Genomic DNA, 16,867 nt, shown 5'->3' with positions numbered 1-16,867 from the left:
CACTTTTTCCTACTGTGTCAATAGCGCCCCCTGCTGACTAGTTCTGCCTAGTAACAAATTTATTACTGGTTCTGGCTGCTTCTGAGTTGCTGCAGACTGCTGTAGCAAGTTACTTGTAGCTCCATGATATCCACAGGCTTTGAAATTAGTAAACAATGAAACGTATAACGTGGAAGTAAAAGCAGCGTGTGCGCTCTAAAGTAAAAACATGTTTCCCTAAGTATTAGAGTAAAATGGACTCTACGGTGATATGCAAGATATTTAAATCTGTGGCTTCCATTAGCCCCTAGCTTATTTCTTAAAAGCAAATACTCATGCTGAGGAAACAAGAGACTAATTACGGTGTCTGCCTCAAGGAGCTCATTATCTCCTGCGTGGGAATGGGGAGAGGAAACAAAATAGTCTGCTAAGTATGATGTCCTAGAAATGACACCTCACTCACACGTGGGGATTCCCGGAAGGCAGCTCAGTAACTCCGCTACTGCACATCCTGCTTTACAGCAGCGTTTCCAAGGAAGTTACTTTGAAACTCAGTATAGATAAGTGGCCTGCATCAAATTCTATTCTGTCTGGTAAATCCCACTTGTGAAAAAAAGCAATTTTTGTCCCCATTTTCTTATTCAGTTCTGTACTCCTGATCTGTAAAAGTGTATTATCTAAATTTTCTCTTGTACTGACTTTAATTGCCAGTTTCTTCATGAGTTAAACACAATAAACATATGTTCCATTATTATATGGCTATTAAAAAAGACTCTTCTTAACCAAATGTTAGATAGGCTCTACTAGATCTTATCTTTGGGCCCTATTTTGGTCCTGCCCAAACAGTTTTAAAGAAAGAATCCTGCCAAACCAGATAAGCAAGAGTTTCACCACCACCTTCTTGATATCTGATAACCCTCCTCTGCCTTCAACAAGAATCCTGTTAAGTCAGTTTTTCTAGCAACCCCCTACTCCATGTAATTTTCTTTCCAACTACAAACTCATTTGACCCAAAAGCCTATTCTCTTTCTTTCTCTTTCTCTCTCTCTCTCCTTCTCTCCTTTTTACCTCTCACAATCATCATCTTGAAAAAAGTTATTAAGTGTCAGAATAACTTTTTCCTAAACAAGTATGAGTCATAATTTTTACCTTTTCATACATATATATGAAATATATATGAACATATATATCCCACTGAGACAGGGTCACACCGTATGTCCCAGGCTGGATCCTTCTGACTCAGCCTTCATGTGCTCTTCCAATTAGTCATGAGTCACCATGCCTGACTTGAAATTATCTTTTAACAGATGAACAGTGTTCCAAGCAGAGAAAACCATAAGTACAGAAGTCTGGAAATGAAGAACTTAAGGAAATTTATGGGAAAACTATTATTAGGTTTTTAAAATTTTTATTATTTTTATTTTATTTTATGTGTGTATGTGTATTGCCTGCATGTAGGTAAGTGCACCTGTGTCATGCAATGCCCGCAGAGGTCAGAAGAGGCTGTTGGATCTGATAGGGCTCAGATCTAGGCGACCCCATGTCTATAATAAAGGAAATAGACTTACCAGCTACTGTAGCCATATCCTGGGCTCCTCCATGTTGATGGTTATAGATGAGGTGGGGGCTGAGGAACCAGGACCCCATCGGTCTTTGGTCACCAGGCCCAGAAGATTGGTGACAGACTCCTGCAAAATGGATGGGGTCAAGGAGGAGACTGGCCTACCTTGATGTGGCAAAGAAGGACAATCGATCCTCCAATGACCTCTCTGTCCACATTGAGGGCAGGCTGATGCTCTGTCGCAGTGGAGCCGGAGATTGTCTTCTTTGGAGGAGCCCTTAGAGCTGTGGCCAGTAGCTGATATTTTTGTTTAGATAGGGCAAATTTGTCCATCCTAGCTTGCTTCTCCCGGTTATTAAAGGAATAGGTACATTGGAGCGAGGTGGAGGTGATAACTTATTTGTATCTTATGTGTGTGTGTTGCCTGCATGTATGTATGTGTGCCATGTGGGTACCTAGTGCTCAAGGAGACCAGAAAAAGGCCACCATGTGGGTGCTAGGAACTGAATCTGATTTCTCTATCAGAGAAGGAAGTACTTTTAAACACAGCCATTTCTCCAGCTCCAGATCTTAAAAATTTAAGGTGGCTTGAAGATTCAAAATGAGATAATACTGGGTTTGAATGTAATACCAACTCTGAAACCCACTGACTTTGTAACTAAGTTACACGCTGGGTTTTGTTTGCAGAATGAACCCCATTCTAAGGCTTCTGAGGTAATTATAGAAAAGTATAGAAAAGTGCTATAGTAGGCACCACATAGTTTTAACATCTGAATTGTGAGCACAAATAGAAACTGAGTAGAACCCCTGATTTTTATTTTATTTATTTATCATTAGTGTGGGGATGGGGCACTTGGGGTGTGGTGGTGCTCTGTGTGTGGAGGTCAGAGGACAACTCTGTGTAGTTGGTTCTCTTCTTCCTCCTTAAATGGGTTCAGGAATTGAACTCAAGTTGTCAGGCTTGCATCTTGGAGTGGCAAGGGTGTTTACCTACTGAGCCATTTCACCGGCCCTATACCCTGATTTATTTATTTTTTCTCTTTGAGACTAGGTCTCCCTGTAGCCCCAGCTGTCCTGGAACTCACTATGTAGACCAGGCTGACCTTGAACTCACAGAGATCCGCCTGCCTCTGCCTCCCTCCATAAGGCAGGTAGTAGTGAACCTATTTTTCAAATAAAGAAAACAAGGCTCAAGAGATCAAGTGATTCAAGATCACATTATTACACTTAAGTAAATAGCAAGGCTTGGATTCGATTTGACTCCAAAATCCTGTGCCCCTTCCAGATACACTGAGAGTATGTTTATAACAATTTACAACCTAATGGTGTATTTGTTTATTGAATGAATAGGTGGGGTAAACAATAGGAGATTAGATGAATTAATACATTTTACCCTATTATTTTTATTTTTTATGTGTATGAGTGTTATGCCTGCATATAGGTAAGTGTACCCATGTCGTGCAATGCCCAGGGAGGACAGAAGAAGCTGTCGGCTCCCCTGGAACTGAAGTTAAGGACAATTGTTAGCTGCCATGTGGGTGCTGGGATTCAAACCCAGGTCTTCTTCAAGAACAGTCAGTGTTCTTAATCTCTGAGCCATCTCTCCAGCCCCCTTATTTTTTATTTTTATTTTTATGTGTATGTGTGTTTTGCCTGCATGTATGTAAGTGCACCATGTGCACGCAATGCCCTGTACAGGCCAAAAGAGAGTGTTGGAGCCCCAGGAACTGTAGTTTACAGACAGTTGTTAGCTGCCTTATGGGAGCTAGGAATTGAACCTGGGTCCTCTGGAAGAACAGCAAGTGTTCTTAACTGCTGAGTCATCTCTTTAGCCCCTGTTGTTTTAAGACAGGGTCTTACTCTGTAGCCCAGGCTGGCCTAAACTCACTGTGTAACTCAGGCTAGACTTGAACTCATGGCAAACCTCCTGTCTCAGCCCTGGGTTGCTGGGGTTACAGAAATGTACCATCACTCCCAGCAGGATTTTACCATTATCTTGAGACTCATTTTCAGGCCACTTTTTTTTTTTTTTAAAGCTCTCTAGTGCTTATTTGTATCTACCTTATCAAGAAAGTGTGCCTAGTGTATTTCTCAGTTATATGTGTATATGTAAAATGTGTATCACTATTTGTGAGGGTTTATGAGGCCTGTTGTTGGCTGTGCTGGATAGCTCTAGTGTCAACTTGACACACCTGGGTTGAGGGAACCTCAATTGGGGAATTGCCTTCATTGGATTGGCCTGCAGCCATATCCATGGGGCACCTTCTTGATTGTTGAGTGATGTGGGAGGGCCCAGCCCACTGTGGGCAGTGCCACCCCTGGGCAGGTGGGCCTGTGTTGGATAAGAGAACAAGCTGAGCAGGGGCCGGAGGAACAAGCCAGTAAGTGGCATTCCTCTATGGCCTGTGCTCCAGCTCCTGCCACCAGGTTCCCGCCCTGAGTTCCTACCTTAGGCTCTTTGATGAACTGTGACCCGGGAGATATAAGATAAAATAAACCCTTTCCTCCCCAAGTTAGTAGTGGTCAGAGTGTTTTGTCACAGCAATGGAGAGACAAACTAGGACACTGGCTAACCAAAGACTATAGTGGATGCTTAAATATACTTCCACCCCTCCTTTTCCTTCCCAAGGCTAATTAAGTACTCTGAGCATGTCCCCATATAAGGTCCTCTCTGGGGAAGTTGTTCAGTATTGTTGCTCCCCCACCTCCTCTGAGCCCCCCCCCCAAACCCTCACCCCTCTTTCAGAGCATTTTTAGAACTGGTGGTTTCCTCCAGCTGTCAGCTGGTTACTCTTGCTGCCAATGATTTTGGCTTCTCCCCAGCAACAGTCAATGAGGAAGGTATTCAGTTGGCTCAGAAGCATCATTCTCTTAGCCAATAAAATGTTAATACATTGAAATCCATTCCCTTGCCCCTTCCTCTCAGACAAGCCATAATCAATGAGATACTGCTTTTTGTCGTTGTCAATCTAGTATTTTAGAAAACAACAACAAAAAAAAAATGCTGTAGTACTGTATGGAGAGTAGAGAAGTGGAGCTAGAGATGGTGTAGAAAAATAAATGCCCCTTCCTTAGCACCATCTAGAAAGCTTGGCTCTCCCACCACCACCCCAAAAACAGTGGTTGGACAAATGCCTGGATTTCCTCTGCTCTAACCAAAGAAGCAAGAGAATCTCAGGGGAAGTTTTAAGAAATTCGTCCAACTCAGTTATTGTTTCGATCTCTTTCCCAGTACAAATGTATCCACATGCATAACACTTGCACTTTCTAAAATGAGAAAGTCCAAACTCCACTTGAACTTCTCTAGGGAGAAGCTTACTTCCTTATCAATCACTGCCTCTTCTTTTTCCAGTTCCTTGTGGTTCCCTCTTTTCATCTTTACAAAGAGATACCGGAGCAGTTTCAGTGCCTCCTTTCTTCTTCTTTACCTGTTTCTGTTCCTGCTTTTATACCACATCCTAGTTCAAGTCCATAGAGGCAAAAAAAGTAGAAAAGATTGGGGAGACTGAGCTCATCTTGGCTCATATACAAGGAGGTATGTTCCCCCACCCTCACCCCACATCCCTAGCAAGAGCTTGTTGGACTTTTGTTTTGACTTCAGGATGGATATTAGGTACAGCTTATACTATGGGTATAAAGGGGTGATATAGGGAAGTTCATTCCCACAAGGGATAGGGTGTTGCCTTACAATAAGGGCTGGTGCACTCTCTGTTATGCCTTCACTGTACATATCCACCTACCAACCTACTCAGTCACAGAGGTGGCCTTTAAGCTCAATACTTTTCTGGAGAAAATTTTTTAAAAATTGAGACAGGACCTAATGTAGCCAAGCTGGTCTTAAACTCACTATGATATAGCTGAGGCTGATGCTGAAATCCTTATCTTCGTGCCTCCACTTCCCAAGAAGAAAATTTCTTTATGTCAGTAAGAGTCCTGACCAGCGAGCAAAGTGACTCTTCTTTAAAAATAACATAAGTGAAAGTGATTTACAAAGTGTGAATTTCCAAGAACCTTAAAGAAAGGTAAGGAAGGCTATCATAATTATCTACTCTCCAAAACCCAACCGAAGTTCCTCCTTCCTGAACCCTCAAGGTGCATTAAGTCCGGGTATCAATCTCTGCACTGTTCATTTTGTCTTCATCTTATAGTTCCTTGTGCTGGCCAGTTCTTTCTCTTTGTGCATATTTAATACACAACCTCCTCCTCAGGATGCAATGTGAGCTCTTTAAGGATACAATACATCATTTGTGTTTGTATATTGCATCCACTTAAACAGAGCTCTGCTTTTTGTACTATGAGCTCATAATATTAAGTTCCATAAACATATTGTTCATCCAGTTTTGCTGACTGGATAAAGCAATTGAAGATCACTTTGGCCTCGTCCCATACTCCTGCTGCCTTCTGCCTGATTGGTAAGAGGACCTCAAGACCCCCCAGGGAGCAAGCACAGTAGTGGGAACCCTTCTTAGAGAAAGAGCATAGATGGCCCTTTCCTCACTGCTGCAGAGTGAGCAGGCACTGTGCTGGGTGATGTGAAGTATATGACACTGTGTAAGCCTCTGCCTGGTACAAACTTGGTTAACAAAGCCTAGCTCCAGTGAGTGTAGTACACAACACACTGCCACAACTTCCATGCCTACCTCTCAACCGCATAGACCCAGCTCTGCATCTCAAGCCACATTTGGTAGTCCCCACAGGAGCTGCTATGGCAGAGTGAGATGCCTTTGGTTTCTTCACCCTCCCCCTCACCTCAAGGTCTTCTTTACCTGTAGTTCTTCCTTAACTCCACATTCAGTCCCTTTCCCAACCTCTAGCAGTCCTGTCACTTAAAAGTCAAAATTTCCCTTGCCCTTTCCTGTCCCACCCATAGCACAGACAAGACTGCCCAGATTATTTCTCAAGGAAAGGAGATCTATTCCAGCACTCTGCTGCTCCTCACATTCTGCCGCTACTGAACAGCTGGCTCCTGTCTCCTCAGATCCTTCTTCACGCTTTTTTTGTTTTGTTTTGTTTTGCTGTCTATCCCTGCCAAACCACATCCTCTTCCTCTTATTTAATTCTATTCGAACCTCACATCTTCCAAAAAAATCTGCTGGATTTCTTGATTGGTTCTGGGGTCACTGTCCCAGTCATTCAGTCATCATAAAGGGTATCTCTCATGTTACGATAGCCTTTACTGTTTGAAAATACTTAAGTGTTTGCTCACAGAGCAACCCTATGGGAACAGTTACTATTAGCCCCATTCCACATACTTATTTTTTTTAATATTTTATTATTTTTATTCTATGTGTATGAGTGCTTTGCCTATATGTATATAAGTGCACCATGTGCATGCAATGTTCACAAAGGCCAGAAGAGGGTATTGGATCCCCTGGAACTGGAGTTATGTTTGTTAGCTGCCACGTGGGTGCTGGGAACCGAGTCGTCTGGAAGAATAGCAAGTATTCTTAACCACTGAGCCATCTCTCCAACACCCATTCTACATACTTATAATCTAAGGTTCTGTTTCAGTGACTTGTCTAATATCACCCAGGTAATAAAATGTTGAGTCCTGGGCCAGGCATGGTGGCACACGCCTTTAATCCCAGCACCTGGGAGGCAGAGGCAGGGGGATCTCTGTGAGTTCAAGGCCAGCCTGGTCTACATAGTGAGTTCCAGGACAGCTGGGGCTACAGGGAGGCCCTGTCTCAAAAAGACCAAAAAAAAAAAAAAAAAAAAAAAAAAAAAAGTTGAATCCTGGTTATAGTTCAGACCCATCAGCTCCCATTCCAGTGCTCTACTACAACATCCCTCCTCAATCCCCTCAACCATCACTCTGCTACCAAACACCTGTTTGTGTTGAGGTAGTTATTTTTGCACCTTCATGTTCTCATTGGCTATACTTGCTAATGTTTATTATATTTGCTTCATGTCATTGTGAGCCTACAGAGGTGATGGACAGGGTGTCTTTTCTCTGATAGTCCCTCAGAATTCAAGCTAGAGTACTGCCAACCAAGGGAAGTGAGCCTGTGGATAAAGAAAGGCATAAATGACATGGGTCCTTGCCAACTTCCCTCCTTCAGAGTGAGAGTGGACAGAACAAAGACAACAAGAAAACTGCCACTTGTTGAGCACCTCCTGAGTGCTAGGCATTATGGTAGCTCTTTATTTACATTATTTAATCCTTACAACAAATTTCTAAGGGAGGTATTATTATTGGAGAATGAGAAAACTAATGCTCAAAGATGTGGGGCCAAGGTACAACCCACATTTGTCTGACCCCAAAAGGAGCATATAAATAGCAGACTTCAAATTATATTTTAAAAAATATAATCTCTTACTCCCTGAAGGCCCATCCTACCCTTGGCTCTTCCTTTCCCAGAAAACAAATTAAGGAAAGGAAAGCAGGGCAGGTTGTACCTCCACACACACACACACACACACACACACACACACACACACACACCCCACTTATATTTATCACCACCACCCTGAATTTCCTAGCCAGAATGGGGCCATAAGGGGTGGAGGTGAGTTTCCCCAAGACCCAAGTCCCCTTCCCTGGTGCTAAATAAAAGCGAATAAATACTAAATAAATACAACTGGGACCCAGGACCCAGCCTGCCTTCCCTCTACCTCCTGTCACCTGCAGGGCAGAGGGAGTAGTTCAGATAGGTGACTGTCTCCTAGCCCCTTTCTATTCACCTTCATCACTGCCTCTCAGGGCAGGAAACCAGGGCAGGGCCAGCCTGCACATTAAAACAGAGAGGCCAGGTGGGTCTGAGCCCCCTATAGCCCCTCCTCATGTGTCTTAGCATGAGGCAGCTGCAGAAGCCCCCTCAATTCTCCCAGCTGAGTCCGAGGCCCCGGTGCCCAGGAAGGGCAGCGGGGATGGTGAGGTTATTTCCTGCCTGCCCAGGGACGCTTCCGAAGGATCTCCAGAATCTGTGCCCGGCGGTGTAGCCAGTCTTGGGGAGGAGGGCGTGGTGTTGAAGGGACTGGCCGAGGAACGAAGAAACTGTACCGGAGGCGTGCATTTTGTGGGTGGCCAGCCACCAGAACTTGCAGCGTCAAAGGCTGGGCCAGTGGCCCATGTCCTGACAGTGTCTCTGAGGCTGCAGTGGCTCCGCTGTATCGCAAGCTGACTGCCCCAGGGAGTACCACATCTGTGGGGGAGGGCATCAGTGTGTATTCACCATTGAGGGCGTAGGAGCCATCTGAGAGCTTCAGGGCCAGGTAGATGCTCCGGAGGCCAGAATCCCCTTGCTGCCGGACAAGGATATGGGTGGCCCCTGCAGGGATAGTGACCACATCGCTGTATCCGTACCTGTAAGGAAGGAGTAGATGGAGGGCTCAGCATCTCCTGAATCTCCTCAGCCTGCCCTTCTGTGTTTCTGTGTATGTGTGTATACAAGGTTGTCCTACACCAGGCTGGCCTCAATCTCACAGTGATTAACCTGCCTCTGCCTCCCCAGTGCTGGGTTGAAAGGCAGGCGCCCACACACCTGGCTTCTTTCCTCCTTTATATTTCTGAACGCTTACTAATGCTACTTCTTATTGAAGTGCCATTCCTTCCCTCATCTCCTTGGGTCCTGTCTAATTCCTACTGTTACCTCAGAGGTCACTTCCCATGGAAGCCTTCCCAGATGCCTTCAGGGATTCTCACAGCACCTGGTGACCTCTGTCCTCTGTTCAACACATGGAACACTGCATTGTAACTGCTTCCCCATCTGTCTCCACATTAAACTACAAAGTGTTGAGTCGCTAGGAAAATATATAGCCCCAGGACCCAGCAGAGCAACCAGGAAAGTAGAGGGGGAAAAATAGATGGTGAAAGGACCTGAAGTTTTTGAAGGAGCCTGACTGCTTCCTGCAGCCAGATCCATCTCCACCGCACACCATGCACTTGTCAAACTTCTTTTTGGAGCCAATGATCCTGTCACAGCCTGCATGGATGCAGCGGCCCTGGACACAGACTGAGGAGCTGTCTGGGGAACAGGGGGTTCCATCTGCCACCTGAAGAGAAGAGGAGGAGATATGTTAAGGGGTCTTGCTAAGTAAACAGGGGTTCATAAGCAAAACATCTGGGAAGAGGCATCGGAAAAAAATGGATGAAGCTGGGCATGGTGGCGCATGCCTGTGGTTCCAGCCCTAGGGAGGTGGAGGCAGAAGGAGCTCTGTGAGTTCAAGACCAGCCTGGTCTACATAGTGAGTTCCCAGCCAGGTGGGGCTACAGGGAGACCCTGTTTCAAAAACAGACCAAAAAAAAGAAAAAATGGAGTAACCATTTTCTGAGCACTGACTATGAATCATATGAATCAAGCAGCATACAAAATTCTTTATAAACATGAATCTTGTCCCCAAACTGCTGCTTGAAGTTTCTAGAGATGGAATTCTGCCGTGTAGAAGGGTCATAAACAGAGAAGGCAAGAAGGGACTTTTAGGCCTGCGACCCAACATAAAACCCTAAATTTAGTGGTACTGCCTCCAAATGGACACTAGAGGGCAGCCAACCTATAATAATTTTCTGCTTCCTACTGGGGAAGGGAGAGAGCAAAACTGATAGGGGCTAGTAGTTCCTTCTTCCAGTCTTCAGTTCACCAATCTGTCACACAAAGGGTGATGTCAGTGGTTTACAGAAAGCCTGTCCATTGAGAGACTGGCTGTCCATGAGCCAGTTATTTGACAGAGGAATTCATGGAAAGCAGGGTTAAGGACTTGCCCAAAAGGTCACACACTTCCATTCTCACCAAACAATGCAAAAAGATGAAGAAAGAGGGGGAAGGAAACAGAGCTATGAGAATCCAGAGCAGCTTCATTGGCCACTTATTTAGAGTCTGGGGTTTGTTTGCCTAATATTGAACACCCATGGCCTGAGTGAACCCATGGGCTGGCATGGCATAGCTGTGAAAATGCCAGCAATGGTACCAATGGAGGGACTTTGCCATCAGAAAGCAGAGGGACCACTAGGGAGTATACAAGCATAAACAGGGCCCCAAAACTTCTGGTCCTCACCCGTGGTTCTAGCACATAGTAGTAGCCCAGTGCCCGGGCCTGGCAAGTGAGTTTGCACTGGTCTCCTGGGGCTACACCTGTATATCGAGGGACCCAGTCCATGGGCCCTGGGAAGCTCTTGAAGAGATCAGTGCGGTGGTTGTAGGCAGCACACTGCTCCTCACGGAAAGTCAGTGCTATGGGAATGAAATGGACAGTCAGAGCCTCCTCACACTATCCCTCAACCCCCTCCACCTAGCCCCTTAGAGCCTTAGCCAGCATGGCATCTCTGTCTCCCACAAAGTACTAGGGACAGTTCTAGAAGTATAAAGTCACTCCTTCCAGCAACAGAGGCAATCAGCACCTCTTGGTCCAGCACTCAAGGAACAGTTCTTCCTGGCCTACCATCCCTTCCCATCCCTTTCATCCCTCACCTGAGCCATTTGGGCAGTTCTCAGTGTTGCAGGAACGGAAGCGAGTACGGCGACCTTCGCAGTACTTGCCACCATTCCGGGGGACAGGCCTTGTGCAGTCCCGGGAAGAGAACTGGACACCACCACCACAACTCCGAGAGCAGTCACCCCATGGTCCCCAGGGACCCCAGCCTCCAGCCTGTGGAATCTGCAGAGGCACAGAATGTGGGATTAATACCCTGTTTCCTGGGCTTAGGGCCAATCCCCATCCTCCAGGCCCTGCACCCCATCCCTGCCCCTAGGTCTCACATTGAAAGCCTTGAGCTGGTCCACATGGAGACAGCGGCCACCCATGCAAGCCTGTGTGGGTCCACAGGGGGTACCATCAGCCCAGGGTGAGTGCTTAGTCTGGCACATGGCATGGCCATTAAGGTGGCCAGAGCACCAGAGAGCAGCACAGGGTGGTGGCAGCTGTGGACAATGGTGTGAGTCAGGCCCAAAGGTCAGCTGGCACTGGCGGTCAGCATCATAGTCCTTGCCAGGAAAAGTCACAGGCAGATTCAGGGGAGCCTCTGGTTTGTCTAAGAGGCAGTGCCCTGAAAGGGGGTTAAGGAACAAAGTTAGCAAGGGCCTGTGGGAAACATTCACGATTACCAGCTGAAAGCTTGGGCTTCCTGGGGCCAGAGGGATCCTCAGTTACACTATATCGGATGTTTATTATGTGATAGCACTGATAAAGCCTTGATCAGCACTATATTTTTAACTCATTGAAAATACCTATGAGCCAATGACTATTATTATATCTAATTTACCTATTAACTGACTACAAACACAGAGAAATGAACTTACAGCCACATTTGCATGTAAATAAAGAACATAGGAATGCAAAGCACAGCATGTCATTACATTTATTTATCTATCTTGTGGAAAGAGGGTACATGCATGCCACAGCGCATGTGTGGAAGTCAGAGGACAACTTGTAGGAGTCTGTTCTCTCCTTCCACATGTAGGCTCTAGGGACTGATTTCAAGTCATCAGGCTTGGCACCCACCTTACTGGCCCTATTTAGGATTTTTTTAAAAAAATATTTTATTTTTATTATTATTTTTATTTTATGTGTATGAGTGTACTGCCTGCATGTACGTGAGTGTACCTGTGTCGTGCAATGCCGCGAAGGTCAGAAGAGAGCTTCAGATTCCCCTGGAACTGGAGTTAAGGTTGGTTCATAGCTGCCATGTGGAATCAAACCTGGGTCCTCTGCAAGAGCAGTCAGTGCTCTTAACCTCTGAGCCTTCTCTCCAGCCCTCCTATTTAGGATTTTTGAGACAGAGTTTTGCCCTGTAGTTCTAGCTGGCCTGGAACTCACTATTCTGTAGCACAAGCTGGCCTTGAAGTCATATGGCAGTTCTTTTGCCTTGTTTCCTAGTTTTAGGATCACAAGTGTGTGCCACCATGCTTGATTCCACTATAGAATTCTTGAGACTGTTTCTGATCAATAACTTTGCCTGGTGACAGTCATCCTGCTGTCCTATGCACTTTAATGATCTACAGCCACCTCAATATTGGAGACTTCTAGCCCTTAGAAGGTCAATTCTAATTGCATCAAGCCAACATTTGCCTCCTCTGTCTGTGCTATTTGTTTTGGTAGGAAGTGGGAAACCCCCTAAGACTGTAGCATTTCTCATCTCATCACACACAGCAGAGGAAGCTCGCATGGAGGAGTCAAAGTGGCCCATGGGGAATGTTCCAGAGATGAAAATACAGAGGGCTCGGGGGGAGGGAAGGATGACAGAAATTGAGTCCTACCCAGGGAAAGGTAAGTGTCATCTCTTTACCATAGCCATTATCCAGGAAGTCAGTGATGAAGCTGGCACTGCAGGGGGACCAGGGCTCCTCGGGATCTACATGAGCCATGACAGGGGCCATAACATGGCGGGAGGTACTCCCATGTCCATTCAAACTGACACAGGACTTGGAGTTGTCATGGAGCATGTTGAAGACATGGCCTATGAGAAAAAAAGTCCTGCTAGTGTCCAAGGGTCCCATCCCTGTGGCCTCGGGGCTTCATCATGAATCTGGTTATAGTTGTCAACGATCAGATCCATTCCCCCTCCCCTGACAACCCTGTCTCCAATCCCCTTATTGTTCTCTGGAGGCTCAACATGTAGCTCTTATTGCTCAGTGTTCCCTTTCCCAAAGGGAAGAACCCTCCCTGATCACTTTTCATTGTAGTTACCATTCCCAATCCTAATCCCCTATTCCCTTACTCTCCACTTCCAAATACATATATCCATGTATACATATAGTTCACAGTAAGTTTTCACATGCTATCTTATTTTGGGGGAAAATCTATGTTTGTTTGCGCCCAGAGCAAAGAAGGATTCTCGCCCTGAACCTAGGCCTGTGGAGGAGGAAACACCTTGGTATCCCAATTTGCACTGTGATTGAGTTCACTATTTCTTCACAGCATCCTCAATACTTCTTCTATCCACTACAGTGTTCACATCACCCCAGGGCTACCTTACCCAGTTCATGAGCAGCAGTGAAGGCTGACTGGAGTCCATCATCCTCCACAATAGCACAGCTCCTAGCTGGGTCACACACAGTGCCCACATCAGCCATACCCAGAGTGTCACAAGTGGAGACCCCACATAGGTCCTGTGGAGAAGGAGCGCAGAAGATACTTAAGGCTGAGATCCAGATTAGCTGGTACACTGAGTGCCCACCATGGTCAGGGCCCAGATAGCCACCTATGGCAGTACAGTTTGGACCAGGCACCATATTGCACACTCCAGGAACACCCTTTCCATCACAATCTACGCAGTAGTGCCTCAGTGTGGTACAGTTCCTTGCCTGTGGTGCTGACTGGGGCCTCACCTGACGAGTAAACAGAATGGCTGTGTCAAAATGGTCAGGGTCTGAGTCCTCAGGGGTGTTGAGGCCCCGCTGCCAGGCACAGAAGCTGCGTAGGGTCTGCGCGGCACTGGGTCCCACTTGGGGCCCCTCCTCTCCTGAACCCAGAATTACAAGCCGAGTCACCACCAAGCTGACAGGGTTGCGGATGCTTGGGTGCTTAAAGGCCTTAGCTGCTGCTGCCATAACTGTCAGCAGGTAGCGCTTTAGCCCTGCACCATGAAATGCTGCCATCTTGTCATCTGCCACCACCAGGGTCTCCACGAATCTACTCAGGGAAGCAAAACGCTGAAAAGAAAAAAATGAGAGGAGGATCTTGAAATAGTCTCCCAGACCCATGGATGGCCTCTCCCTTCCCTCACTTCCTGGGTCTGGAACTCAGCAGAGCCAGCTGGACCTCACATACCCCACAGGATTCCTGAAGAGACCGAGTTGGACCCCGCCCCCTAGCCCCAAATCCTTGAGCTTTTGTGGTAATGCTGAGGAATCAGCTGTTGGTTCTGAAAGAGGAGGTTTGCCACGTCTCAGGGCTGAGTGGGCCCCAGAGGTGAAAAGCAGCTGGGACTGCTTAGGGGAGGGGCATTAGGGTCCCCCAGCCTGAGTGTGGCTGAGGCTGTGGGACTAGGGCTAGCGGGCTGGGTTGCAACGTGTCTGCCCTGTGTGGTTGGAGGAACAATTCAGTCAGCAGCTAGGGCCAGGGCCAGATCTCAGCGTGGCGGGTGTGGAAGGAGCGTCTGGTCTGGATTAAGGCGAGAGAAGGAGGAGGGGAAGGAAGGGAAGAAAAAGAGGGAGACCTGGGAGCGGGAGAGAGAAAAGGATGGAGTCTCAGGCAGCCTTGCAGTCAGCCCGCAGTGTCGAAAGAGGATTGACCTGGAGGGTATGGGATGCCTTTCCTCCTCTGCCCACTCCTGTCCTAGTTTGCAGTTTGCCAGAACAATTTTAAAGGCAAAGTCAGAAGCCAAGAGTCAATCCCTCAGGCTTCAAACCTCACTCAGCTAGCTGGGGTGGGCGTAAAAATCAGGGGCAGAAAAAAGAGCCTAGGCCAACAGGCTGTTAGGAAAGCTTTTGCTGGGAACTATGTCAGCAGGGAACTCCATGGCCAGGAAGAGGCGGGGTAGGGAGTGGGGAGCGAGGTCATTCCAGCCCAAAGAATCTGACCCACTTCAGCGAACCCTCCGAGCAAGGAAAAGGGCTGAGGCTGGGAAAGATCAGAGCTTTCCAAAGTAAGGATAGTGGAGTGAGGAAAGACAGACAGGAGGGAAACTGAACAGTCAGAAATGGAAGTGGGAGGAGGGAGAGTGAATAGGGGTCAGTAGGACAGACATGGCCGGAGGTTGGTGCAAGACACAGACTCCAGGGCTGCCTACCTTGGCTCTGCGGGGACTGGGGTTGAGGCTCCCAGGAGGAGCCTTGACGTTGCACATGGGACCTTGGCCGCTGGCAGGCCTCTTCCGGCGTAGGATGTGAGCCCCAGGCCCCCCAGCAGAATTAAGGGTGCCTCCCTCCAGAGGCTGGAGGTGGAGTTCAGCGCCCCGGTACTGCAACACCCCTAGTAGGGCTCCCCCGTCCCAGTGCAGAGATGCCACCGATTCCGGATCTCCATTGATGGTGCCAGTCAGGTAGGTACCTGGTTCTGCCCCACCCAGCATCTCAGGTGCCTGGCCCAGGTACTGCACTGTCAGCCCCTCGACCTGCACACCAGGGTCCTGCTCCAGCTCTAGTAGCAGCGCCTCCCCAAAAGCTGTCAGGCGGTACACCAGCCTGGCCGGGGTGCCTGAGCCAGACCAGACGCTGCCGTTCAGCTTCTCAGGAAACACGATCTCCTCCTCCCTGGGGAGGGGGCTGGCTGGCCAGGCTGAGGGCAAGAAGACCAGCAACAGCAGCAGCAACAGCCGCCACTCCAGCCTGGTGAGCGGCAAAGTGTGCAGCGGCAGGCGGGGTTGGACTCTCCGCAGCCAGTGCCCGGTCAAGCCCCTCCCGGGATGCGAGCCCATCTGGGACATGGTACCGGTGCTGCAGCAGCTGGGAGGGATTGCGGCCATCTGGGGCACCAAGCCCTTCACACCCTAACTGTGGAAAGCTCTTCTCTAAAGCCTAGCCCGGAGACGGGGGAGGCTCAGACTCGTGCCAAGATCTGAGACAAAGTTTTTTAGAGGGGTTGGGGACGTTGGGAGGAGATGGAGAAAATAGCCCTCAGGCTTCAGAAAGGTGCCCAGGGGTCTCTCTCCTCCAAAACCTCCTCCTGTGCCTTCCTCTCCTGGGTCTTTGTCTCTCCCTGCCTGAGGCTTCCTCAGCTTCTCTGGTCTCTCCCTCTGCACAACTCTGTCTGGCTTTGCCTCAGTGCCTGCCCTGCCTCTGCCCTCTTCTGCTGTGCCTTTGTCTCTCTCCTCTTCTCTCTTGTTTCTGTGTGTCTGTGGGTGTCCCCCTGGTTTCTCCCCAGCCTCTCTCCCCACCGGCTCTTTTAAGCATCCAGAGCTTCTGAGTGTGATTGGCTGTTCTGTAAGCCACTCAGTTGGTGGGACTCGGATGGATGTATCATTGCTTCCCAAAGATCTTAGTTTTTATTTTCCTTGGAAAAAAAAAAAAAATGGGACTTGCCCAGAGGAGGGGAATCTCTAGCAGCCGGATGCCTTATAGGCACTGAGCCAGTTGATGACATATCCTTTTCCCAAACCCTACAACCAGCCCTCAGCTGTCTTTTTTCCTTTTTGGTGGGACAGAGCCCCATGGGAGGTAGAGACTCGGGAAAAGGGCCTGAACAGCACACACAGATGAGAATCTGTCCTGGGAGAATTTCTGTTCCTACTGTTCAAGCTGGCATGGCCTTCCTTCCTCAAGTCTTACTCAGGCTGCCCTCTGCCCCACAGGCTAATTTCTAGGGACAAGCTGCTGGGTCGAAAGGGCGGGAACAGGTAAAGAAGCATCAAGAGAGAATAAATGATGAGACCAAGCCACTGGAGAGAAGAGGAGGCACATTCAGGCACTTTATTACCCAAAAGTTTGGGGTGATTCTGCTGAAATGGACATA

The 16,867-nt window shown here is 47.8% G+C and overlaps 1 protein-coding gene across 1 annotated transcript; it reads right to left on the bottom strand.

Annotated features, from left to right (window-relative positions):
• Nucleotides 1–7,672: 7,672 nt before the first annotated feature.
• On the bottom strand, nt 7,673–16,344 carry Adamts4 (ADAM metallopeptidase with thrombospondin type 1 motif 4). The gene is made up of 9 exons (XM_008847989.2): nt 15,207–16,344; nt 13,804–14,127; nt 13,452–13,584; nt 12,762–12,932; nt 11,236–11,522; nt 10,948–11,134; nt 10,535–10,710; nt 9,360–9,535; nt 7,673–8,846 (listed from the first exon to the last, which is right to left on the bottom strand). Exons 1-9 carry the CDS (start codon nt 15,879–15,881, stop codon nt 8,420–8,422), a joined length of 2,556 nt encoding a protein of 851 aa, XP_008846211.1. The 5' UTR covers nt 15,882–16,344; the 3' UTR covers nt 7,673–8,419.
• Between the last annotated feature and the right edge of the window lie 523 nt (nt 16,345–16,867).

This window comes from Nannospalax galili, unplaced genomic scaffold (assembly GCF_000622305.1).
Source record: "Nannospalax galili isolate Female #2095 unplaced genomic scaffold, S.galili_v1.0 scaffold484, whole genome shotgun sequence".
In the NCBI taxonomy this organism is placed as follows: domain Eukaryota; kingdom Metazoa; phylum Chordata; class Mammalia; order Rodentia; family Spalacidae; genus Nannospalax; species Nannospalax galili.
Note: the sequence above shows the minus strand (reverse complement) of the source record. Positions and strands in the feature narration are given on the sequence as shown.